The sequence below is a fragment of the Eleutherodactylus coqui genome, chromosome 1, assembly GCF_035609145.1.
Source record: "Eleutherodactylus coqui strain aEleCoq1 chromosome 1, aEleCoq1.hap1, whole genome shotgun sequence".
Classification (NCBI taxonomy): Eukaryota; Metazoa; Chordata; class Amphibia; order Anura; family Eleutherodactylidae; genus Eleutherodactylus; species Eleutherodactylus coqui.
This window is the reverse complement of record NC_089837.1, coordinates 155,741,685-155,768,633: the sequence shown is the minus strand read 5'-3', so window position 1 is coordinate 155,768,633 and position 26,949 is coordinate 155,741,685. Positions and strand designations below refer to the sequence as shown.

Genomic DNA, 26,949 nt, shown 5'->3' with positions numbered 1-26,949 from the left:
GAGTGAATGTCACACTTGTACATATAACCTTGGGAAGGCTGACGGTGATTCCTACATTAGTCACTCTTCTTTCATGCTCAGCTGCATTTTTGCTAAAAGATTTGTAGCAAGAGTCTTGTCTCCCCAGTTGCCAACGAAATAATTGGCATTTAAGGTGACTGTCAGCGCTCTCATTTACTTAGACATCTTCATGGGATATTTTTTTCCCTAACCGTTGTCTATTTTGCTTGCTGGAGAAAAATAATAATTTCTTAGAGAGAAGGACACTGTAAAAGGACAACTACTCATCTGTGAAAGGTTTGTTCTATATGTATGAGATATCGCACCCCTTACTGGAAGAGTCTTATATGTCCCCAAGGAGTTCTGTGACAATATGAAAACACAAGGCTACAGTTGACAGAACCCCAAAGTGACTTCTAATAGTCTTAATAATGTATAGTAGATGGTACATTATTGCTAATAACCCATCCATCAGCTGCTGCAGAACCCGTGTTTGGAAAGTAAGTTGAGATTTATGTCTAGCGTTGATTGCTATAAAACGCCCTCATCCTTTTCAAATGAGGTGTGCAGCATATGAGATGTGCGTTAAGTTGTATCATGAACCGGGAACTGCTTGATACCTGCCGTAGCTGCTGCAGAACCGCTTTTAGAATAAACAAAGAACACTATGTGTCAGTCGGGAATAGGCGGCAGAGGAGAAGAAACCCTGCCAAAGTGATTTTCAACAGACTGCTTCCGCAAGAAGCAATAAATAGTGCTCATATAGCACCACTCATCTTTGTATAATCATCGGCGGCTGACATTACAATGGTATGTTTATACCAATATTTACAGAATTTCCATTGACTTGTATTATAGAAATACAAAAAGCAAGTTACAAAGCAATCATCAGAAAAAAAGAACATTCTGCATGAATAAATAAAGAGAGCAGCACTTGCTGAAAAAGCCTAATTAGATCTATTATGAGTCAATGTCGTCAGGCAAAAACTCAGGGGTGAATATTTTTATAGGCGTCATTTCTCAGTCTACGTATCCACTGATTTAGATTTTAACCCACATGAATCATAGTATCTTAGCAGTTGGATCCAAAAAATAGACTGTCTGTCACTCCTGTTGCCCACAATGTCTTTTATCTGTTTATCTTGTTTTGCTCTTAACCTTGGAGTGAACTTGTTGCCAGACAAGCATGTAAGCATGTGAGCTTCACTCCTGTCTCTGTCCTTATGAGTTAGGAAAAGAAATGATGCAGGGTTTTCTCATTTTCTTTAGTGTTACAATGGATCCAACCAGTCCTGGAGCCAAGACCGTAACAAAGGAATTACGCATCAGAAAGATTACACCAGATGAACTGAAACACAACTATACCTGCACTGCAAGAAACACCTTGGGAGTTGTCTCCAGGCAAGCACTTGTCAGAGAGAAAGGTACCTAAATAATATTATTATGGTTACTGTTATATTAGTCTTATTAACCGGGGTTTATGAAGCATAAGAATAACTCTTGAAGGGTTTACAATGCTAAAATAAAAAATCTTTGGATAGGTACTTACCTTATCAGTCCTGCATCTTTCCCACCTTGCCTTTCTGTTTAAAAAAGCCATAAACGGACCATAGGTGTCACATCAAGACATCAATTTTGTAAGCAGGAACAGTAAGCAGACCTGGTATTATTGTATCTTGACGCCACCGTTAGCTATGCGCATAAAGGAAAGTGAGAGCCGCCAGTCGGCACATGTTAGTGGTGCTGTGGCACATGTGAGCGCTGCTGAGCGGCAGTGGGATGCAGTGTGATCAGTGGAGCAGTTTGCCGGCGCAGGGTGTATGTGCCCGGGCAAAGTGTGGATTGATTTTTCCCTGGCTTGGAGAGTTGGTTAGGGATTAGTTTTCCTGTTAGGCTTGGATTATTTGCTGTAAATGCTTTCATGTTACCGCTGTAACATGGAAGCCTTTACAGGTAATAATAATAAAGTAAACCTAAAAGGAGCACGAATCCTTAACCCTCCAAACCAGGCAAAAATCAATCCACACGCTGCTGCTAGGACCTTACTGAATGTAGCCGATCGGAAACTAGGGGTGTGACAGGGGCGTTCCTCTATCTAAGCCCTGTCAAACCCCTAGCTTCCCGTGGCGTCAATGTACAATAGTACCACAGACAGTAATTCTATTAACCCAATAAATCCCATCTAAGCACAAAGTGGTAATATATTTTAAATTGGATTCGTTTTATTAAAAACTGCATGTTTGGCATTGGCACCGCAGCCCCCCGTATCTTTCTTGCAAAAAGCCCAAATAACGCAGACACTGGCCGAATTCCAGAAAACTTCTAAATCTACGAGACCAGAGACCCCCTTTGAAAAGACCTTCAGAAACCATCCAAACAATAGCTCTATATCAAGCATTCGCAACAAGTTTATTGTCCCCATAGCTCACTACAAACCGGCATTTTTATCATCATGGGAAAAAGAACTCAAAATAATCTTATCTACGTCAGACGTAAAACTAATTCTACAGACTTCATTCGGCTTATCTCCATGCATCTTGTCACAAGAAAGCCATTATAAAGTCTTAACCAGATGGTATAGGACCCCACAGTGGCTCCATACTCATAAATTAACGGAAAAAGACAAATGCTGGAGGTGCGAGGCAGCAACAGGTTCCTACATCCACATATGGTGGGAATGTGGTGCCCTCGCCAAATTCTGGAGAGAGGTGGAAGGAGTTTTACGATCACTGAAACCTAACTTTCATATTACACCAGAGATACTCTTCTTATGGAGACCGTCAGAGGCATTTCACCCCCTCAGGGATAAACTATTAGCTTTTCTGATTGATGCCGCCAAGGCTCTGATACCCTCCCTGTGGCTCCAAAAGACACCACCTACTATGGCACTCTGGAAAACTAAAGTAGAGTCTATTTACAACATGGAGGAGCTACATAGCTGGAACACGGACTCACACGAGGGTTTTATCAAGATTTGGCACCCCTGGAGACAATTAGAGCAGAATAAAGACCCTAAACGCATGAACACATAATAGACTGGAAGCCGGGAGGGATAACTCATAGAGCAGGATAACACACGAAAAGGCACACACGCAATCCTGAGAGACTTGAGACCCCGAGACATGCTGGACCTTGGTGAAGTCAAGGACTAACTGAAGGGGAGGTCCGACGCCTGTAACACGGTGGAAGAGACGGTGGGCGGCTCCGCGGCATCGGGCGTCCGTTGGAACGGCAGAGTGGTTCTTGATCGTGAGTACATCGTTGGAGTAGCTAAAAGGGCCGGGTCCTGGATAGGGACGACCCGTTGGAACTAGTAGAGACAATATAGGTTCAGCATATCCCCCCCCCCTTTCCCCCCCCCACCCTTTCTGTCCCCCCCCCCCCCTTCCCCAACACACCCCCACCCATGAGATGGTTTAATTTTGACTTACTTAGCTCCTCGCTCAAGCGAAGTGAGAGCGGGAGGAGCGCCTCTGCCCCACGAGTAGTGGAGGGAGAGAGAAAAAGTTGTACTTTGCACGTTAGTAAGTATAAGTTATAACCAAGTTTATTGTTATTACCGTTCTTGAGATCTGAGATAGCAACAGAACAGACACAGACGTTTGCTTAGGATACTTTTATATCTCGGATGTCAGTTTATACCAACCTATTGTATTTCAAGTGATCCTCGAAAAATGTGAATGTTTTGTTTATTATTGTAAAACTAATAAAAACTTGTTATAAAAAAAAAAAAACTGCATGTTTATCTTCCATCGTGCATCACGTTACTAAAGAATCTTTACCTATATTTTTACCTGCCTGTTTTACATACAGTATGATAGTTTTTCTTTCTAAATTTAAGTGTTATTAGTACAGGGCCTGAGGGGGTTAATGCTTGTCACAGGAACTCAAATGGCTGATCCCTTAAAGGGGTTCTGACATTAAAATAAAAATTGTACTCACCTTGCCTGGCTAGGACCGATCGCCAGGCATGTCCCCTCCAGCCGGCATCTTCTTCTGTGGCTTGTAGAAGCAGAGCAGGAGCGGTCAAAATGACCGCTTCCGGCTCTGCTCCGTCCGTCAGTCACTTCCGAGGTGAACGGACGGGCCGCCCACAGCAAGCACGTCACAAGCAGTGCTTGCTGTGGGCGGCCCGTCCGTCCCGGCTGCATATTAGCAGTTTACGCTTAGGTTAAGCAGCGCTGCTGATTAGAGCCACCTGATTGGCTCTTCGGCACCACGTGACTACACAGCGTGCACGTGCATTGCCTTCAGCAGCCGTGCACTACACACTACAGTTAAGCAGACGTGCACTACACACTACACTTAAGCAGCACGGGGTTATGGTTTAGGGTTAGGTTTAGGGTTAGGTGTAGGGTTAGTTTTAGTGTTTAGAGTTAGGTTTAGGGTTGGGGTTAGGGTTAGGTTTAGGTAATCCTAACCCTAACCCCGTGCTGCTTAAGTGTAGTGTGTAGTGCACGTCTGCTTAACTGTAGTGTGTAGTGCACGGTTGCTGAAGGCAATGCGCGTGCACGCTGTGTAGTCACGTGGTGCCGAAGAGCCAATCAGGTGGCTCTAATCAGCAGCACTGCCTAACCTAATCGTAAACTGCTAATATGCGTCCCGGCTGAACTCCGAGATTCTGCGCGTGCGCAGTGGAGACGCGGCCCGTCCTGACTCCTGTCAGAGGGCACCTTTCCACTGGGCATGCACGCGATCCCGTAGCAGCGCGGCTCGTGGAGAAAGAAGAAGAAGAGCAGCGCCTGCCGGGAGATGACCCCCCTGATGTCAACAACAACAGGAGAAAAGGTAAGTATGAGGTTTTTATGTTTTAGCAGCCATTAATCGTGGGTTCCCTGTGTCCTATAGGTAGACCAGGGAACAATGGCTGCTAAAGCATAAAAACCTTATTCGTGTCAGAAACCCTTTAAGTACAGATATGACATTTTAAAGTCTTTGCAACATGTTTACCACAAACAGAAAACTAAGTTGTAACAGTTTTACCAGTCGTGAACCTTGGGCTGTCTTTTTGCCTATGTGGCTGTGTTTATGTTAATTGTGTAATCACAGAAAATGGGTTTGATCAGCATTTAATGCTTTGCACTTTCTTGCTACACTCTGACCTTTCTTTCACCCGTTGTTTGACTTTATGTAAATGTATTTGTGAACTTTTGACATCTTTCTGTAAATGTAGCTGCTCAATTTCCCATGAGACAAGAGAGCATTCTCTCTCTCTTGTCTGTTAAATAATTATTGACATAAACAAGGATAACAAGAGGTTACGATGAGATACATTCGTGGTACTGCAGTGTATCTGCTGGGATTCTTTTAGACAGCAGTGCCAAGACAGTTTTACATAAGGATGTTCCTTATTCTCAGTGATCAAATGTAAAATGACGTAGGCTAAAAAGGTCTCAATATTACACAGTATTGACATGTATTATCAAAACAAATTTACATCTTTATTACTTTTACGTGTTTGACGAGGGACATTGATGCATCTAATTTAAATATGCTTTGTACTAATAAGAACTGTCTATTTCTATGCAGTTGGTACTCCACGCTATATCACGGAACTGGCGTGTGGACTGGGAGCAACCCTATTTCTTGTAGTGTGCTTTGTAGTTGTATACCACGTGTACTGGCTGGAAATGGTGCTCTTCTACCGGGCTCACTTTGGGACAGATGAAACTATTGGAGGTACGATACTAAAAAAAAGGAAAACCAATTTTCACCTTTTAAAGTGGTGACTGTACCAAAATCAACATTCATCGCCTATCCATGGGTGATAAAAGTCTGATTGGTAGGGGTTTCACCTCTGAGACCCTGACCTATCCCAAGAGCAGGGATCCCATGTCCCTCTCTCCTCCTCTGTGTAAGCTCACTGCATCTCCCACAGTGAGGGGGAGATTGAATGAAGCTACAGATAAACATGCTCGGTGCTGCTCCATACAAGCACTCAGCCATTACAGAAATCTCATTGAAGAAGAATAGAGTACCATTGTGTATATGCCACCTCTGGTCCATTCCATCTTCTTCTCACTAGCTGATCATCTTCCAACCATTGGGATTTCCATTGATCAGGAGAACGGGGGTCCCAAGCATCCCCAAATAAATTAAGTGATGGTTGCACATTTGTACCACCTCTTCATTCATTTCAATGGAACCACCTTAAATCCCTGAGTTCAAGCACTCAGCTATCTGTTGGTTGCATTGAAATGATTTGCACATGTGTGACCATCGCTTTATTCCTTCCGAGAGGTTCCAGAGTACATTCTCCCAATCGGCAGGGGGTTCTAGCTGTCAGACCCCCAACAATCCGTCAGTTATCCTGTATACTGTGGATAGGGGATGACTTAATGTTGTGGGACAACCACTTTAATGAGTTTTCATGGGAAAACAAAAGCATGGCTGCTTTCTTCCTAAAGCAGTTCTACACTTGCGTCTCAGGAGGGCTATCATCACTCCTTAAGAAGAACACTTAGAAGGTGAGTGAGGAGACTTACAAGACCATCCATGCTCCTCTGGGAAAAATATATGCAAATAAGGAAGATGCAACAATACCTCTGCAGCGCCACCTATTGGATGGCAGCATTCCTGCAAATCATTGTCCAACCCTTTATGCAGGTCTTTGTAACAATGATTGGGAATTGCAAACTAAGCCAGAATCCATACACAGACAGCTGTTCCAGGGTTTTTCCTCCTCATCAGTGGGATTCTAGCTTGGCTAGTGAGAAGGCCTATGTTGTGAGCCGGGAGAGGTATCCTCACTACTTAAGGGGGAAAGCACCTAGAAGGTGAGTGAGGAGATTTATAACGCTATTCATGTTCCTCTGGGAAGTATATGCAAATAAGGAAAATGGAACAATACCACTTGTATCTGATATTACATTTCAGCTCCATTAACTTCAGTGGATTGAGCTGCATTACCAGACAATAGCGGCGCTGTTTCTGGAAGAAAGCAGCCATGTTTTTCTTATCTCCTACAACTTTTTAAAAATATATATCTTCATATTAATAAGAGTTGCCTGCTGAGAATCTGATTCTCTTCGTTATGTTTTGTCTTAGTTTTTATGCTTGATATTTTCTGTTTTTCCTAGATGGAAAAGAGTATGATATATACGTCTCCTATGCAAGAAATGCAGAGGAAGAAGAATTTGTCCTAGTGACACTAAGAGGGGTGCTAGAAAATGAATTTGGCTACAAACTATGTATCTTTGACAGAGACAGCTTACCAGGTGGAAGTAAGTAACTGCTTCTCTATTACTTCTTTGTCTTTCAGTGGGGGTTGGCTTTAGTTCTGTTCCTATAGCTAGGTTTCTTTTACAATAGACAGAGAACTTGCAGAAGAAGGAAGGAGTTGGTGGCAAGAAAAGACTTACTCATATGGCTAGATATTTTCTAAGATGACCTCTCCTTAGATTGCAGACAGACACATCTTCTATTTATAACTGTGCTGTAGGGCCCAGTAAGACAATTCAGTTATTCTTTGGACGTACTCGGTCTTATTTTTAGTAGAAAACATATGTCCAGTTGCCGTGACCATCTGGCGTATTGAATATATGTACAGCAGTTTAGGAAACTGTCTAGACTCTCAAACCAAGTGGCTAGATCACGGTTTGAGGGAATTGAAAATAAACAAGCAAACTGCAGCAAAGTATTTTTTAATCTTCCTTAAGGTCAAATTATTTACTTTCCAACCATGAAAAATTTCACTAATCATCTACACTCCCCTAGCATTTCTTCATCTTGACACTTGAAAATAACACAGACAGATTGAATCTTTATGATGCAAATTATTTCAAGATCTGGTCCCTTTATTGTAGATCCTGGCAATTCTATAGAAGAAATTCAGTTCCTGATATGCATCAGAATGAAGTGTTCCTATTCTTAACATGTCACCCTTTTTTCTCAGTCGTTACAGACGAAACACTGAACTTCATTAAGAAAAGCCGACGTCTGCTTGTTGTGATTAGCCCCAGTTATGTTCACCAAGGTACACAGGCCCTCTTGGAGTTGAAGGCTGGCTTGGAAACCATGGCCTCCCAAGGCAACATCCGAATTGTCTTAGTTCAATATAAGCCTATTAAGAATAGAGAGAAAGTGAAGGAGCTGAAACTAGCACAATCAGTGCTTAGTGTTATCAAATGGAAAGGAGAGAAATCTAAGTATCCTGGCGGTAGATTTTGGAAACAGCTTCATATAGCATTGCCTGTAAAGAAACCCTCTTCAACGAAAAATAGTTGTAGTTTCCAAATGGTCCCCCAGTATCTGGAATTCGGTACAGAGTGTAGCAAGAATATAACGACTTAAAATTTAGGAATGGCAATTATGTTGGCTCAAACTAAAGAAACACCAATCCAGGTCTTTTTTAATAAAACTCTAATTAATGAAAGCTATTCTGTGAAATTATAGAGATCTTATGTGGTATACAGCCTGAACTGCATTTTATGTAACATGGAACTGAGGGCTGTTTGTAAATAAAATATAAATATTGTAAGTATTGTATTGTATAATATTTTCAGTAACAAAGACCAAAATCTATTAAGGCCGGCTATCCATGGGCAGTACGATATACCGCCGTGGGACCCGCCGCAGGGGAGCATTATATCACTGCGATTTTATGTGATGAACCTACTGCGATTTTTTTTATATGCGAGCTTATCCTATGGAAAGCGTTCATTGCGTTACCCGTGTGTGGATTATCGCCACGGGTAACACAGTGAAATATCGCCCGTGGACAGGAGGCCTTAGTGTTCAAGCTTTGGAAAAGAGGAGGAGTAGTTTATAGAATAGAGATTCTTATTGTATGGAAATGACAGTGAGGGACTTACTTGAGACCAAACATGGATCTAAACAAAATGGTCCTGAGCACCAAGGTCCTGCAAATAGATAGCATGAATTACATTATTAAAGGATGCAGCCAACGTATGAAGTTATGGCTTATTGCTGCCTATTAGAATCATTTTATATCAGTGTGGGTCCTACCTCTGTAACCCTCGCTGATCCTTAGAATGAAGGGGCTACAGCATTGGTCGAAGGCTATGTCTTGTACGTTTTCCCTACAAAGCCACATTACTGTGCAGCAAACTGAAACCAGGTTCATTCACTTGAATTAGGTTGAGCTGCAGTACTCTGTACAACAGATGCGTTGCTGTGAATTCTCATGATTGGTGGTGGGCCAGAGGTCCAATTCCCACTAATAGAGATGAGCGAGCATACTCGGTAAGGCGATATACTCAAGAGAGCATCGCCTTTTTCGGGTACCTGCTGGCTCATCCCTGAAGATTCGGGGGGGGCCGTGGGGGGTTGCAGAGGGGATCGGGAGGGAGAGAGGGATCTCTCTCACTCTCCTTCCCACTCACCCTCGCTGCCCCGCGCCACCCCCGACCCCCGCGGCTTCCCCAAATCTTCAGGGACGAGCCAGCAGGTACTCGAAAAAGGCGATGCTCTCTCGAGTATATCGCCTTACCGAGTATGCTCGCTCATCTCTAGTTATTACCAATCAAATTTGCTATTTCCAGCAAGAATTTTTGCGATAATTGCCCCATGAAAAGTACTCTTAAGCTGCAATTCAGGAACTGCTGTTTAAAGTGTGTTCTATAAAAATACTGCTTACTAAGCTGAAGAGTTGTTCTGTAGCTACCAAGTAGTCTAAAAATTAAGTGAAAAGCTCAGGAACGTTTGATAGCACTGGAAATAAATGCTAAACATTGTGGTCACATAGGTCCCTATTGAAAAATGAATTTATCTTAAGTTTCTCTTCACTTTCTGAGTATAATAATAAGTTTGGAAATCAAATTCACCCAGACAAACAGTGAAAAATATATGAAGTAGTCCCAATTTCCTCTGTGCAAAATAGACGTGTAGGACATGTCAATCATGTGGAGATCTACTACAGGCTATGGCTATAAACTGGTGTTTGGTCAAGCAGGCGGGAACCTGATCAATCCTTATGACATGTCTGATTGATAAGACATAAACAGTCCATTTTGCGACAACCTATTTAAGCTACATTGCTGCTACAATGTTGTGAATGGGTTTTGCAGGCTTATTTTAAATTCATGACCTTTCCACAGGGTAGGTCATCATTATCAAATCAGCAAGAATCTGACACATGGCACCATCACTGATCGGCTTTTTCCAGGAGCCAATAAATACTGGCACTAGCACAGCTTGCATGGGATTGCAAGAACTATCCTGAGAATAGGTCAGCAATTAAAAAAGCCTGGATAACCCCTTTAAAGGGCAGGAAACCTGTATATAGTTCATATGTTTACATTTATGCATACTTAGTGGTTTGTATTGCTACACTATTTTATGTTCACGAGTCATGTACTGAAGTACTTATTATTTACCAAAGTGCTCCTTTGTATATTATGTGTATGTGATAGAAGCAGAACATCATCTGATACATTTTCTAAATTACCATTCTCTTAAAGGAATTCCTAAACCATGGACCACACGAAACTGGGACTGGGATGCCCGTTACCCTCTTGTGGGATATCCTAATTAATGTACTTTGTAGTTTGTCTCGGAGCTGAACTCCAAGTCAGGAGGGCGGGCCGTGCCATCCTCTCCCCATCTGCAGCATGTAGATTCTCTTCCCATACACAAATAGGGGGAGAGAGCTGCCAGTCTTCATACAGTGGGTAGGGAGAGTCCAGTGTGGTCCATCCCTGTGACTCTGAAACGGGTCACGCTTCTCCGAATCCAACTTCAAAGTGCATTTATTCTGAAATGCTGCAATGTTTCAGAATAAAACAACCATGGGGCAACGGGCATCCTTGTTTTGGGTAGCATGAACCTGATGACAGAATCCCTTTGAGAAATGTATTCAGTCATCATGCAAAATAGTATTGTTTACATTAAATTTCTGCCACGGATTATTATATTGGACACGTCCTGAAGGAATCCTGATATGAAAGCATTTAATTGAAAGTTGCTTTTAACAAACAGAAGATTCAGAATAGTTGGAATGTACAATGATGAAGCTCTGTACTAAAAGAGAAGCCATGGGGAGTAAGGAAAGTCTTTCCATATTTCCCCTGGCTTCCCCATGCAAATGAACGCTCAATTTCGCTAAGTGTTCACGTGTTTTCAGTCGGTAGAGGGAGGAAAGCCATAAACACCTCTGGTGGCAGCTCAGAGTGGTACTTAAAAGTTTGTGGACACTTCAGAATTTTCCATATTTCTGCTTCTATTTGACCTAAAGCTACATCAGATTTTCACACAAGTCCTAAAAGTAGACAGAAAACCAAATCAAAGAAATGAGTCAAAAATATTAGACCTGGTTATTTATTTATTAGGAAAAGTGACCCAATATCATGTCTGTGAGTGGCAAAAATATGTGAACCTTTGCTTTCAATATCTGGTGTGACCCCCTTGTACAGCATCCGCCACAAGCACTACCGTCTCTCCAGAGTTCATAAAAGGATTGGGCTTTCAAATTCATTATCCCTAATCCTTCTTTACCCCAATATCATCCATCGGTGGAATGTTGAGAGCCCCCCATACCCATTCAGTAGTGATGTGGTCCCATTGAAATTGGCAGGTTAGGATAACTTTAGTCTAGTCTGTATGGGGGCATTTAGTGTAGTCAGTGATAGACATAAATGTTTAATTTTTGTTATCATCCCTTTGCTTTTACAAACTTCAATCAGAAACAATACTTTTAGTGACCTTAAATGGGGCATTTGTTGTCTCTGGGTGTAAATAGTTTCTCATTACATGAGAGTTCTTTACCACAATATAATAATCTATTGAAATAAATATTGTCTTTTGTATCAACCTCATATTATCCATCACTTATGTTATGTTGTTGTTATTCTGTTAGTGCCTTTTGATATACAATGCATTTGTAAAATAAATAAATGCATTTTATGTTTTGGGTCTTTTTTGTCCTTTTCTTGTTTTTTCATCATTTTTCTTTACTCCATCTTCATTACATTGCTTGACTTTGACATTACAACATTACTGTTTCTATAGAGCCATGAATCTATACATTATGTGCCTAAAATGTACGTCCATCCATCCCATCCACATCCCCATGCTAAAGAACATATAAGAGTGCCATTTAAAAGTGAAGAAATATCTCTACAAAGTGATCTACATTTGTTACAATTATTAAGGCGAAATAGTTGACTGAGTAGCTGGCCACATGTCAATGAGGAAATTCACATAAGAAATTATGAAATCATTACTAAAAATTACATTTAGTTCTAGGAGCTCCACAATTTGTAAAATATCTGCAAGCAGGTTATTACAGTATAAATACTTGTGCCTAGAAGGACCAACTGTCTTATTGCAGAAAAGAAATAATTAAGACAAAATACTTAAGACTCCAGTCGATTTGGCAAAAGGCTTTTTGAACAGTACTGGTTAGGGGATGTAATATAGTTGTCAGTCACCAAAATAAGGAAAAATATGGCACAGTTGTAAATCTGCTCAGATGAATCCATCCTTAAAACTCACTAATGTCACCAAAAGATGTATGACGGCACTGAAAGAAATGCAATTTTTTGCTTGACTTAAAAACAGCCGTTAACTCATTGGTTCTCATTTGACCTGGCAGAGCTTGAACGGTTTTGCTAAGAAAAAATGGGACAAATTGCAGAGTCCGCATGAGCAGTTGACCTATCAGCACAGATTGAAGGCTGTAAATGCTGCCAACGGTGCCTGTAGGAAATCCTGATTGAATGGAGTTTATAGTTCTTGTTTTGTGTTTAAGTTTAATGAGTGTAGATCTTTTTGTGGAGTTGTTTTCTCTTGGACATTGAATATTGTTTCTCTGTTGATCAGTATCAATAAGGTCTAATTAAAGTCACTTCATTTCAATGTAAAGCATTAGAGTTTTATCATGTGTTTTCATCATGCCCTTATTTGCTTGTAATATCTTAAGTAGAGTCCAGCTATCCACAAAATCTGCTAAAAGTCTCCTCTTTTTCCACATCAAACAGGTAAAACATATCTTGTGACTGATCGCTTATGCATTTCAAACACTAGTTCTTAACCACAGTGTGCAGTCACGCAGAAACGATAGTAGAGAGTTAATCTGCCTAATAGTGCAGGGGACCACAGAAGGCTATTGCTCAGTAGGGAGGCCTTTTGGATATTTTTGCTGAATGCTAGACTTAAAGGGAATCTGACAGCTACTTTGAAGCCTATAAGCTAACGTTATGGACTCAAAGTAGATAACCTGCTGAGTCCGGGGATGTAATTTTTATACTTACCTTTCCCACCATTCCCTATGTGGAAACTGTCAAACCCACCGCTGAGCATTTCCAGCGGACTACTGTGCACGTGCTAACTTGTATTCCCAGACTCAGCTTGTCAGTTATTTTGCACCCATAAGCTTATACAGCTCAAAGTAACTGATAGTTACTTTAAGTCATAGTCATAACTTAAAGGGGTTGTACCAAAAATAAGCTTTATGCCCTATCCGTAGGATAGGTAATTAAAGTCTGATTGGTGGGAGTTTCACCACTGAGACCTCCACCCGTCCTGTAAACGGGGAACCCATGTCCCCCTCTTCTTATCACTTCGGTGATGCTACTCCCACCTACAGGGACATCACTGTTGACTCTGAGTAGGGCTAATGTAAATGGCTATCACTCCTTTGAATCTCCTCCTCACTCTGGGGGCTGCAGTAAGTCTGCAATGAGGAGGAGGGGGGACATGAGACCCATGTCTAAAGGCCCATTTAGACGCAACGATTATTGCTCAAAATTCATTAAAAGTGTCGAAAGTGACCGATAATCGTTACGTGTAAACGCGCGCCCAACGTGCATTTTTCGTTAATAATTCGTTCAGCGTTGTCTTTCAGTCCGATTAAAATCCATTGTTTGGCAGTTTACTTTTCATTTGGTTTAAATGAAATTCGTTCAGTCGTTTAAAGATTTTTTACCTGAATTTTTTACCTTTACTGATGCACACGCCTTTCAAACAAACTATCATTCAATTATTGTTAAATGTAAATGCTACACGATGAAAGAGCGACTGAAATTCTTGGCCACCTCGTCCATTTTCCAATGATAATCATTAAGTTTAAACAGTCGTCTTTAAAAGCAAAACCATCGTTCACTTTTAAAGCTTAAACAAATTTTAATTACGTCTGAATGGGCCTTAAGAACTAGCATTCAAAATGCATACGGGATAAGTCAGAAGAGAAGATTTTATCTATTTCTTGATATGAAATAAAGTGAGGAATTTTAACACATTTTTGTGGAGTCCTCAACTCGATTTCCGATCTATCAGCTGTGAATAGATGGACTTTCAAGCACAGTGAGCTGACAGTTTACTTTCAGAATATCTGCGTGCAATCTTTGTTGAATTTTACCCCCAAAAAACAAGAGGTCTGAGCACAAAACAGATAGAAGGAATAATATTCATCCTTCCTACAGCTAGAATAATTTGTGAGCAAGAATAGTTATTTCTCAATGGCCTTATACTAGCACAGATGGCATTTGATCTGGGAAAAAAAGCCTGTTCTACTGTCAGTTTAATGGCCAATACATGGGCCTTAATAAATTTTTTAGAGGTCACAGGGAAAATCAGTAATTGTAGAGTGTCTCCCAGGGATTTTTGCCTATGGCTATAGCCTGTTATGTGGATAAGGGTGTAAACATATAGCTATTTTATGAAGAGCATATCAACTGGAGTCTGATAGCCCTGGAAGTATAAGCGTAAAACACTAGGGAACGCATGAGCTACACTTACTGGGAATTAGTACAAAGAATTCTAAAACATGTTTAGAGTATTATGGAGTTAGCAGCATTTTTACTAATTGCCTGATTGGGTCCCTCTAGATATCTGATCTGAAACAGTCAAGTCAAAGTTTGCCTCATTTTAAAGCAAGCTGACTTAGGAGGCTTTCAGATGGAACGTTATCATTCAAATGAGTAAAAGTGAACAATAATCGTTGGTCTAAACATGAGCCAACAACGAACAAGAATCGTTCATTTCTCGCCCTGTTCACTTCATGCAGACATAAAAACCATCGTTGGCTCACTCGATTCTCGTTCAGTTTATACACTGATCGTTCACATTTGCTTCTGTGAAACACAGAACGATACTGAACAATTAAATGAGTCAACGATGAATCTGCCAGTCTACGCAGGCTGTACGAGAGCGGATGAGCTAACAATGATGTCACTGGCTTGTTCACTTGGGCAAACGAGAATTGTTCAGTGTAAAAGGAGCTTACGGCTGGCGTTACACAGAATAACATTCTAATAATTGCTCCGTCGAGCTAATGTAAGTGATAGCTGTTCCATGTAAGCAGGCAAGTGTTTGTCGTTCAATGACTAGCCAATAAACTTAACAAGGAGATGTGCGCTTCAGCCACCGTGAACATAAACATCAATCTCTCAGTGTAAAAGCACAAGAAAAGTCATTCAAATGCTAACAACTTGCTGTAGTGACTATCTCCAGGGACTATTCGAGCAAGAGTTGTCCTGTGTAAGCCCACTCTGTTAAGGTGCTTTTAGACGGAATGAGCGAAAGTGAACCATAATTATTCAGCTAATTATTCAGCTAATGATGTTCACTTTTCACTTGTCAATTTTATGCAGGCATAAAAATCATCGTTGGCTGGTTCATTTGTCGATTGGGTTAAACAGCAATCGTTCAGTCATTCTCAATCACTTATACAGCAAATGTGAGCGGCTGAATGATTTCTCGTTTGAACGAGCCAACAATGTATTTGCCTGTATAAACAGGCTGCATGAGCAAGTGAGCAGTGACGTCATTCGCTGATTCAAACGATAAATCGGCTTGTCTAAAAGAACTCTTAGAGTGTATTTGGTCAATGAGCCTCCCAGGTATAGGGCCAAAGATGGCAGTAGGCCCTGCTTGCATTTAATAGTCAAAAGTGTTGATGCACCAGTTCCTACTAATAACTGGCATCAGTGATCCTTTATCAGAGCAAGAGAGATGTTGAGAATCCAATAGCATTTTTGATATATGCATAAAAGAGGCACATGATACTTCTATATCTACTTACTTGTCTAGGAACTTATGTAATATATACGACATGAAAGTTCTATCCCTACTTATTTGTCTAAATGGGGAACAAAGTTCAGAAAATGCCTTAGGGGTCATTGGTGGGTTGTTTTGCTGCACAATTCACATCCTCTGAAAACTGCTGCAAAGACAGTTGGGGGTTTCTATAAAAAGAGAATCTCCCCCAAGTTAAGAAATACAAAAGACTGTAAGTGAAAAAAGAAAAAAAGCCTGTGCTCTTTGAATTGTAGGGCATAAACCCAAAATGTCGTGGAATTTTGAAATAAAGGAACGGCACATAATTGAGAGGAGGGGGTATGGCAAGCAGAAAGCACCCTCCTTGAAGTGTCGATTCCTTAGGTCAGTTTAATGGCACTCAGATTCCAGTCTCCTCAGCATAAATCAATATAATCTTTATTCCAAATTGTAGTGGACAATATGGCCGCAACACGTTTCTGTGCTCACAGACACCTTCTTCAAGCCAATAGGAGACTGGAACGTGATTGCCATTAAACTGATCTAAGGAGTCGACACTTCAAAGAGGGGGCTTTCTGCTGGCCATACCCCTTCCTCTCGAGTAAGGCCTCATGTCCACGGGGAAAATCAGGCCCGCTACGGATTCTACATGGAGAATCTGCAGCGGGTCCCTCCTGCCCCGCGGACATGAGCGCTGAAAATAGGAATTTAAAAGAATTTACCCATCCGGAGCGGGCGGGGAAAGTCTTCTCTTCCTCACGGCCGGATCTTCTTTTTCGGCCGGCTGATGAACTCGTCACGCCGGCGGCACGTCGCCGACGTGCCTGGCGCATGCGCCGGGCACATCCGCCGAGCCGAAGCAAGAAAGATCCGGCCGTGAGGAAGAGAAGACCTTCCCCGCTCGCTCCGGATGAGTAAATTCTTTTAAATTCCTATTTTAGGTCTCCCGCGGATCCGGACGGCTTCCATAGGCTTCAATAGAAGCCCGCGAGAGCCGTCCCCGCGGGAGACCCGCACGAAAATGGAGCATGGTCCAGATTTTTTCATGCTCCATTATTTTTTAAATCACTTTTATTGACCATCCGCGGGTATTTATCTACCCCGCGGATGGTCAATGCATCCCTATGGGGTGCGGATCCGCGGGCAGGAGAAGAGTTAAAATCTGCTGCGGATTTTAATTCTTCTTTTGCCCGTGGACATGAGCCCTAAGTGTCGTTCCTTTATTTCAAAATTCCACGACATTTTGGGTTTATGCCCTACAATTCAAAGAACGCAGGCTTTTTTCTTTTTTCACTTACAGTCTTTTGTATTTCATGTGGTATATACTGTAATATACAGTTAGGGCCAGAAATATTTGGACAGTGACACAAGTTTTGTTATTTTAGCTGTTTACAAAAACATGTTCAGAAATACAATTTTATATATAATATGGGCTGAAAGTGCACACTCCCAGCTGCAATATGAGAGTTTCCACATCCAAATCGGAGAAAGGGTTTAGGAATCATACCTCTGTAATGCATAGTCTCCTCTTTTTCAAGGGACCAAAAGTAATTGGACAATGGAATCTAAGGGCTGCAATTAACTCAGAAGGCGTCTCCCTCGTTAACCTGTAATCAATTAAGTAGTTAAAAGGTCTGGGGTTGATTCCAGGTGTGTGGTTTTGGATTTGGAAGCTGTTGCTGTGACCAGACAACATGCGGTCAAAGGAACTCTCAATTGAGGTGAAGCAGAACATCCTGAGGCTGAAAAAAAAGAAAAAATCCATCAGAGAGATAGCAGACATGCTTGGAGTAGCAAAATCAACAGTTGCGTACATTCTGAGAAAAAAGGAATTCACTGGTGAGCTTGGGAACTCAAAAAGGCCTGGGCGTCCACGGAAGACAACGGTGGTGGATGATCGCCACATACTTTCTTTGGTGAAGAAGAACCCGTTCACAACATCAACTGAAGTCCAGAACACTCTCAGGGAAGTAGGTGTATCTGTCTCTAAGTCAACAGTAAAGAGAAGACTCCATGAAAGTAAATACAAAGGGTTCACATCTAGATGCAAACCATTCATCAATTCCAAAAATAGACAGGCCAGAGTTAAATTTGCCGAACAACACCTCAAGAAGCCAGCCCAGTTCTGGAAAAGTATTCTATGGACAGATGAGACAAAGATCAACCTGTACCAGAATGATGGGAAGAAAAAAGTTTGGAGAAGAAAGGGAACGGCACATGATCCAAGGCACACCACATCCTCTGTAAAACATGGTGGAGGCAACGTGATGGCATGGGCATGCATGGCTTTCAATGGCGCTGGGTCACTTGTGTTTATTGATGACATAACAGCAGACAAGAGTAGCCGGATGAATTCTGAAGTGTACCGGGATATACTTTCAGCCAAATGCTGCAAAGTTGATTGGACGGCGCTTCACAGTACAGATGGACAATGACCCCAAGCATACAGCCAAAGCTACCCAGGAGTTCATGAGTACAAAAAAGTGGAACATTCTGCAATGGCCAAGTCAATCACCAGATCTTAACCCAATTGAGCATGCATTTCACTTGCTCAAATCCAGACTTCAGACGGAAAGACCCACAAACAAGCAAGACCTGAAGGCTGCGGCTGTAAAGGCCTGGCAAAGCATTAAGAAGGAGGAAACCCAGCGTTTGGTGATGTCCATGGGTTCCAGACTTAAGGCAGTGATTGCCTCCAAAGGATTCGCAACAAAATATTGAACCAAAAAATATTTTGTTTAGGTTATGTTTATTTGTCCAATTACTTTTGAGCTCCTTAAATGTGGAGTGTTTGTAAATAAATGTGTACAATTCCTACATTTTCTATCAAATATTTTTGCACAACCCTTTAAATTAAACGTTACAATCTGCACTTGAATTCTGTTGTCGAGGTTACATTTCAAATGCAATGCGGTGGCATGCAGAGCCCAACTCGCGAAAATTGTGTTACTGTCCAAATATTTCTGGCCCTAACTGTATACCACGTGATACTCCTGTACCTGCTTACTTGTCTAGGAACTTATGTAATCTATACCACATGATGCATCTATACCTACTTGTCTAGGAACGTAAGTAAGTAGGCATGGAAGTAACATGTGGTATATATCACATAAGTTCCTAGACAAGTAAGTAGGCATAGAAGTATCATGGGGTATATATTACATGTCTAGGAACATATGTAATATATACTACATGATACTTCCATGCCTACTTACTTGTCTAGGAACTTATGTATTATATACCACATGATACATCTATACCTACTTACTTGTCTAGGAACTTATGTAATATATACCACATGATACTTCTATACCTACTTACTTGTCTAGGAACTTATGTAATATATACCACATAATACTTCTATATCTACTTACTTGTTCCTAGACTTACTTGTCTAGGAACTTTATGTAATATATACCACATGATACATCTATACCTACTTACTTGTCTAGGAACGTAAGTAAGTAGGCATAGAAGTAACATGTGGTATATATCATATAAGTTTCTAGACAAGTAAGTAGGCATAGAAGTATCATGGGGTGTATATTACATGTCTAGGAACATATGTAATATATACCACATGATACTTCTGTACCTACTTACTTGTCTAGGAAATTCTCTAATATATAACACATCTTTCATTTCCATTCAACCCTTCTTCCATGAAATTACCAAATTTTGGATACTCCAGAATACCCTGCAGAACTCGGCAACAAGATTTTTTTTAATGAAAGTCTAATCATACAGAATCAATTTCTGTTTAAGAAGAATGTCAGGAGAATACGTTATGTTATGTGCAGCAGTGTGTGCCACAATGAATTTAAATCAAGATTGGAGATTAGGGTACAATGAAGCAGAATTAACTCAGGGAAACTCGGAACGAACCGGTCCCATTTGGCAGACGTTATTGAATATGCATATTCACATCAATATTCTGTGAAAGAGAAACAATTAGGCAGAAAGAGGCGATGAATAAGAGTAATAATGTCCCCGTCTTATCATTTATTATTGGGACGCTGTAAAATTATATATTCCATAATGGTCTCCTATACCTTTAAACTCCATTAACTGCCTTATGTTCACCCAAAGGAAATCCTTCTTTTTATAGGCCATTAGCCATAGCAAAGTTTACCAGCATGTACAGGACACATTATCATGACAGCTTTCAAGTAGTGGATCATGCAATCCAATTTCCTAGTGTCTGGCACTGTGTGATCTGTCACTGATAAAATGCTGAATATTTGCAGAGGGGTTTCACAAGCAGCATTAAGTAATTCCAGGAATATTAATGAGATGGAATATAACATTTGGTTATATTCAGTGATCTAATAGAACTGTCTTCATAGTAATTGAGTTCCAAATGTTAGTGTAGTATATAGCAGTTAATAGCTTTTTATGATTTTTTTACTTAGATTTTTCTTCTTGCCTACCTGTGTCAGACCTCTGCTCGAGAGTACCAACATTGTTATTCTAATCCATTACATTGACAGTTGATGGACTATCTCTTTTAGTAAAATGAAAGCTATAGCTATGCATAGAGCCCTTATATTCTTACCATTCCTGTTATGCCTATGTATATCAGAGCTGCAGGATTAATGTAATGCCATATGTGGATGAATGCAAGCCCATTATGTCCTTATAAAGATTTGATAGATTAATCAGTATATAAATGTATACTAAATCGAAGTGCTCTCTTGTACAACAGCCCTTCTATTAACCCTTTCCAATCCACTGTCTGACCTCTAAAGACATTATGATTTAAGGCTGTACAGCTCCGATGTTGGAAGACATCCGTCTGGGTTCTCTTACTATATATTGCCCGCCTTTCTGCTGTTGGAGCCTATCCAACGTGTCACATCATGCAGTACTGGCTTTAGCCAGCATATAGCGCCGTTGTATAACGGCAGAAAAAGAGTAAGCCCCCCTAGGAAAACCAGGATACAAATTGGATTGGAAAGGGTTAATTTCTGATAATATCTTTGCTATTTTTAAAGTTAATTGCATCGATGGTCAACCCTACATGCATGCTCTAACTCCATCAAAGGGCCACACATTACATTCATTTAGAAATGGGCCTCAAAACTGAGGAGAAAACAGAGTAGCTCTTCCATTTTAGTGGTTTGACAGGCGCTCGGCATACAGTAGTGCCGGTGTCTGATCATTATACTGGGAAGTCAGTTGCATCGTATGAATCGTATGCCTTCCCCTGGAGCCACATATTAGGCACGAGAGCACCACGCCACTGATTTAAAATGTTAACCTTTGAAATCCATTTTGTAGTTTATATGGGAACATTGTCTGTGTTCAAAAAAAGTAATATTTTAGAGATAACTGGAAAGGCTGCATTTTGAGAAATGCAAATCCCTATCTAGGTAGAGATTGAGGCCGTAATGAATGCTGATATATGTTAGCTCCGAGCTTGCTCTAATTAAGGCTGTAACCCAAGATCTATTCAAGAGACATAAAGCAATGTGTTTACCAAATTCTGTAACTTTTTCATGCAGTAGATCTATAAATGTAAAGGGGCACTTTGGGACCTGTTTCATTTTTTTCTATTCACGATCAAAAGGTCATCAATAGATGATGAGCTGATTCCCGAAGTCGCTGTCACTGCGGTCAGTGCAGGATACAGAAAGCACTGACCATAGCGCAGTGGTCTGGGTTGGTACTGCAGAAGCAGCGCTCATTAAATTTCACTTAAAAGAAATAAAATACTTTTTGAAAAAGAGAATTTACCTACTGTTTGACCTTCATAGCTTTTTACATTTTCCAACAAGCACAATATCGGACTTCTATTGCGTTTGCCCGTGTGTATGCATCTTTGAATGGACTTTTACCGATGCAGCAATGCCGGATGTTTACATTTTGTTTTGTTTTTTATACAATAACTGGGGAAAGGTTTTTTTTAATAACTTTAAATATTTTTTGTTTTTTTGTAATTAGAAAATCTTTTTTACTTCTTCTTTCTTACCCATAGGGTTTATACTGTATTTTTACCTTGCATTCTATTAAGACATTCCTCAGGTCCATCTTAATAGGCAAACACTCATGGTAGCCTTGGAGGCCATCAGAAGGCCCCCATTTTCCATGTCATCCATACAACACCACACAATCTCATAACGGGGCATTTGAAACATTTAAGTGCTGCTGTCAGAATTGAATGCGACATTTGAAGGGTTAATAGACTAAATCAGATTTATTACCGATCTCAGATGCTGCTCTCCTTCTGCCTCAAAGAAGTTAATAGAGCAGTAGTTAAGCTGCCCCATTTACATGGAGCATATGGAGAGCACTATTCTCCAGATCCCCAGTAATCATACATTTATCCTTTATCCCGTGGATAGGGGATAAATATATTTAGTGGTGAAACCCCGTTTATGGAATATTTACAAATCATAATACCAATGGTGCAACAAAACTTTTTAAGTGGTGTATTGCATTGCTTCAAAATAGATTGGTCAATTATATAGTTTGAAGTAAACTAAAGTCTTCTATATTGAGCAGTAAACAAAAGTTTCCTTATGTTGAATTAAACATGTTTGTTCAAAAGATGTCATATCACTTGAGGCACAGTAGTAAAATGCATTGGCTATGAATAGCTAGACATATCCCATGAATGTGGTTATTTTTACTATATTCTTTAGTTCTAGTAAGAGTAGCTATTTGACGCAATGTCCGCCTTACCTAAGGTACTAATGCTTTTTGTGGGTTTTCAGCTGGATTGGAGTCTATAGTGAAATGCTCCCTTGGAAATAAAATGCAAATTTGCACACATCCAAAAGAAGGAAAACTGTCTCTAATATGACCTTTAAAACCATTAAAGGTACTTTTACATGGGCCAATAGTTGCCTGATTGATTGCTTAAAAGAGTAATTACAAGCGACTGTCATCCTGTGCAAACCTAAGACCCGACAGGGCAAGTTCAGCCACTTGCTTTTTAGCTCACCTAAAAACCAAGCAGCTATAGGCTTGTGCAAACAGGCAGTCATTCATCTATGAAAGACTGCCTGTTCACTCTGAATGGATCTCCCTCCCGCTCTGCCTTCATTCAGTGAGCAGTTATTGCACAAGAGAAATAATTAGCGAGTATTGTCCTTTTTGAGTACCTGCCTGCTCGTGAGAAAAGATTCAGGTGCCGGCGGGGGTGAGCGATGTGTTGCGGGAGTGAGCAGGAGGGAGCAGCGGGGGAGAGAGAGAGATTCCCCCCACCACCACCACTCCTACCCCCGCCCCCTACCAGCACCTGAATCGCTCATCTCTAAAAATAATCATTGAAAAGGCTTGTCCCATGTAAAAGTATCCTTAAAGATACTTGGGAGATAACAAATTAGAGACCCCCATCTGAAGCCTTGCTTTATAGTTAGTTTTTGACCCTTCTCAGTTCAGAGTAGCAATGCAGAACAAGTTCACTAAAATCACAATATTCTCTGCTCCACTTTAACTGTCGCTGATATTTGTAATGTCAGCGTGGCATCTGTATGACTTTCCTTGAGGAAATCAAGTCCCAGTTGTAGGTATCAAACATTTTTCAGAAAATGGACAAGTCTGTGATCAAGTTGCTTGGATCTTGCTATGAAGTGAAATACTAACATAATTCTCTTATTTTCCATGCAGTAAACTGCTCTTACTTTTTCTCATTTCTAACATTTTCTCTTTGTAAATTCTCTTCCATTTCATCTCCCCTGCCATGCTCCCTCTTATCCTTCCTAGATACAGTGGAAGCCGTGTTTGAATTTATTCAGAGAAGTCGAAGAATGATTGTTGTGTTGAGTCCTGACTACTTGACAGATAAAAGCATTAGTATGCTGGAGTTAAAACTCGGTATTGTGTGCCATAATGCCGTATGTACCAGTCTTATCATTGTGGAATATAAGCCTCTCAATGGAACACACACCACCATTTCTAAGCTCAAGGAAAGTGTGCCTGTTGTGAGTTGGGAGGGCGAAAGTTCCAGGCGCAGCAGCTCCAAGTTTTGGAAAGCCTTAAGATTGGCATTGCCCTTGAGGAGCTTAAATACAAGATCAAGCTGGAATGAAAGCTGTTCTTCCCAGTCAGATATCAGTCTTGACCAGATTCAGAAGAAGAAGAGACGTTTAAAAGAAACCTCCAATGAGCAGCCTCCTAAAACGAGTAGCATTGACAAAAGTGTGCCTGTAGGCACAGTAAAACTTAAAAATGGGTCCAAGGGTGGAAAGGCCTGCCAGTGTTGTGTGACTTATTGCGATAGTGATAACAGACTTAGAAGTAAATGCAGAGCTGGAGCCAAACCTAAATGGGAGACACATTTATGCAAACCTGTCACTTATGGAAATAAAACTCGTTGGGTTCAAAATGGTACAGTACAGCAGGCCCCTGCACCACCCCCTGTAGCTACCTTCAGTCTACAGCAGTATACAGATTTATCCAATAATAACAGCGATTTCTATGTCCTTTAATATAAAAAGGGGGGACAGTATATATTTGTTGTTCTACAGCAATCTATCTTAAGAACAATGCAGGACTGTTTAAGGTCTAAAATGCGGACATCATTCACTGAGAAGGTCCAAATAAAACTCTGTTCTTTCCGGAACTTGAGAGTGAGGATGGAATAATGCACATGTACAGTAGAAGAATGCTCAGCTGGTTCTATAACAATGGACATTTGAACTAATAGTTTACACAAAACTTTTTGAAACTTTTTCATGTGTCATAATTTTGAATATCATGTTTTTCCAGTTTATGTATTTTGACTATAATTTATTGTTCCTAAGCAAACATTCGACAGCTGTGGACTTGTTTTTTTTTTCCTACCATCATCCTGCGCTGATTCAGTTAATCTCTTCTGCCATTAAGTTACTGAAGAGACTTCTGTCTTCCTCCACTGCAATTTGATCTAATGTAAGATATAATAACATGATAAATAAATCTGTGTGCACTTGCCAACCCGTAACAGGCATCTGTAAAGGAAATAAATTGACTTCAATGGCATCTTATCAACTGAAATATAACATAATCTGTCAACAAACTGAATAAATGTAGTAGGCTCTTTGGCTAACCGATGGTTTTGGGTGATGCGTTCTATGATTACATTTATTTCGCTAATACTAAACTTGTTCTCTGTGACATTTGTAAAAGTCTAGCTTATTCTGTCGCCTTATAAAATACCATTATGAATGTTGGGAATCAAACAGGGATCATGGTTGAACATCTTTCTAATTCATTGTGTTGGTACGTAGACACCATGACTAATTAACTTATGTGAGTATATGGGAACTTGAAACATGTGCACATTATTAGGAAGCTATCAACCAGTATGTTTTTGGGACCTATTCCTCCAGACATATATGTTATTCATAGAATATACTAATGGTTCACATGCATTACATATGTTGTGTAACCACTGAAACATGGATTTGAAAATATATTAGTGAAATCAAACCTAAATTGTTATAGTAACCTCTTTTACATTTACTACAGCAATGAACCACCTTCGATACTGGTTTACGTTTTGTCTTAATGATCAAACACTATTAATTGATATTTGGTGTTGGTCACTTGGCTGTACATTTTTTTGCAGACTTTCCAATTAGTTACAGCTTGTTTATATTCAGGAATGATTGCTAGCAGATGCATAACTAGAAAGTGCTGTGCTCCCACCCCATGCATTTATCAGATACATGTGAAAGAGTGAAGGGACATTTGATGACCAAGTTGCAGGAGAAAGAAAAACACAGCTACCTTGGAAATACAGCAGCATGACCTGACAAACAAACATAACATGCAGGGTGTAGCAAGGGGGTTTACTCGCTTATGGATTGCCAACCTCAACATCAGAAAATGGGCACCATATGTGTAGAAGCAACTCCAGAAACTCTTGTTTCTTTAAATCTGGCGCCTGCTAGCATTTATTCTCAGCACACAACAAACTTGTTTAGCATAAACACGGTCCACTTGAAATGTCCAGGGTTTACAAACCACAGGGTCTCCATTACAACCCTGCCCGGGTTGTCTAAAGGGCGTCCTCCTCTGACAGACTTGTGTGACGGTCCCAAACTTTTGGTCCGCGCCAGACCTCAGGCTCGCAGCCCTTCAGCTCAAGTGAGCTATCATTTCCCCTTAAATGGGGCAGGAACTGACACTTTTAACTTTTTGTTTCTGCCACACCCACAGATGTTAGCCCTATCTTACTAGTACCAGAAGGTCTGTTTGCAGCCCTACAGGCCCTTCTGTGTACTACACTTTTACAAGTGGTTACATAAGAAGAAAATAAGTACTGGCGTTAAACCCCAGGTCAACCCCCAAAATTAAGTCAGACCTATGAATAGTCTCTTAAATGACTTTAGACTCTTGACGAGACCTCAATATAATTTCAGACTACTAAATAAATGCTGACAGGCCCCCTAAACTAACAGACCACACCCCAAAATTAATTTAGAACCCAGATTGGACCCTTAAATAAATTCAGACTTCAAATCAGACTCCTTCAACTAACAGACCTCAGACCAGACCTCTTAAGTGAATTCAAATCTACCAATGTATAATTAATTAACTTAAAATTCAGATGAACCCCTAAATTTAGACCAGACTATCTTATTACCAAACACGTCACTCTCATAGTGGCAGCCAGATCCCTTCTTTAAGACAGCCCTAGTCACTCGGCCAATTCATCCCTCTCTTTACAGACATATAAAAAGCCCTAAAGAAATAAAAACCGCAGCATAATAAGTGACTAACTGCAACACTTGCGTGCTTACCTCTCCTTTTCATACAGCGAGTTTCCCAATATCCCATTGATATTTTACTGCACAATCCCTCTATGATACCATTAATAAAAATATTAGAGAATAGGGCGCAATACTGACCCATATTGTACTCCTATAGAAACAGTGACCCAATCTGAGTAAGTACTGTTAATAACCACCCTCTGTTTTCTATTACAGAGCCAGTTACATACGCAAGTTTTCACCCAATCTAAACATTCTTATTTTATGTACCAACCTCCTATGTTCTGAA

General features: G+C 40.5%; 1 protein-coding gene across 2 annotated transcripts in view; it reads left to right on the top strand.

Annotated features, from left to right (window-relative positions):
• Window positions 1-24,613, top strand: part of IL1RAP (interleukin 1 receptor accessory protein) — a 185,054-nt gene extending 160,441 nt beyond the window's left edge. The window contains exons 8-11 of one of the 2 annotated variants that reach the window (XM_066602080.1): window positions 1,270-1,424; window positions 5,530-5,679; window positions 7,080-7,223; window positions 23,668-24,613. In XM_066602080.1, the coding sequence (XP_066458177.1) occupies window positions 1,270-1,424; window positions 5,530-5,679; window positions 7,080-7,223; window positions 23,668-24,392 (1,174 nt within the window). In that variant the 3' untranslated portion in view covers window positions 24,393-24,613. Of the gene's footprint in view, window positions 1-1,269; window positions 1,425-5,529; window positions 5,680-7,079; window positions 7,224-7,894; window positions 9,412-23,667 lie in introns of those variants that run through there. The other variant, XM_066602084.1, reaches the window with a different exon arrangement.
• The last annotated feature ends 2,336 nt before the right edge of the window (window positions 24,614-26,949 follow it).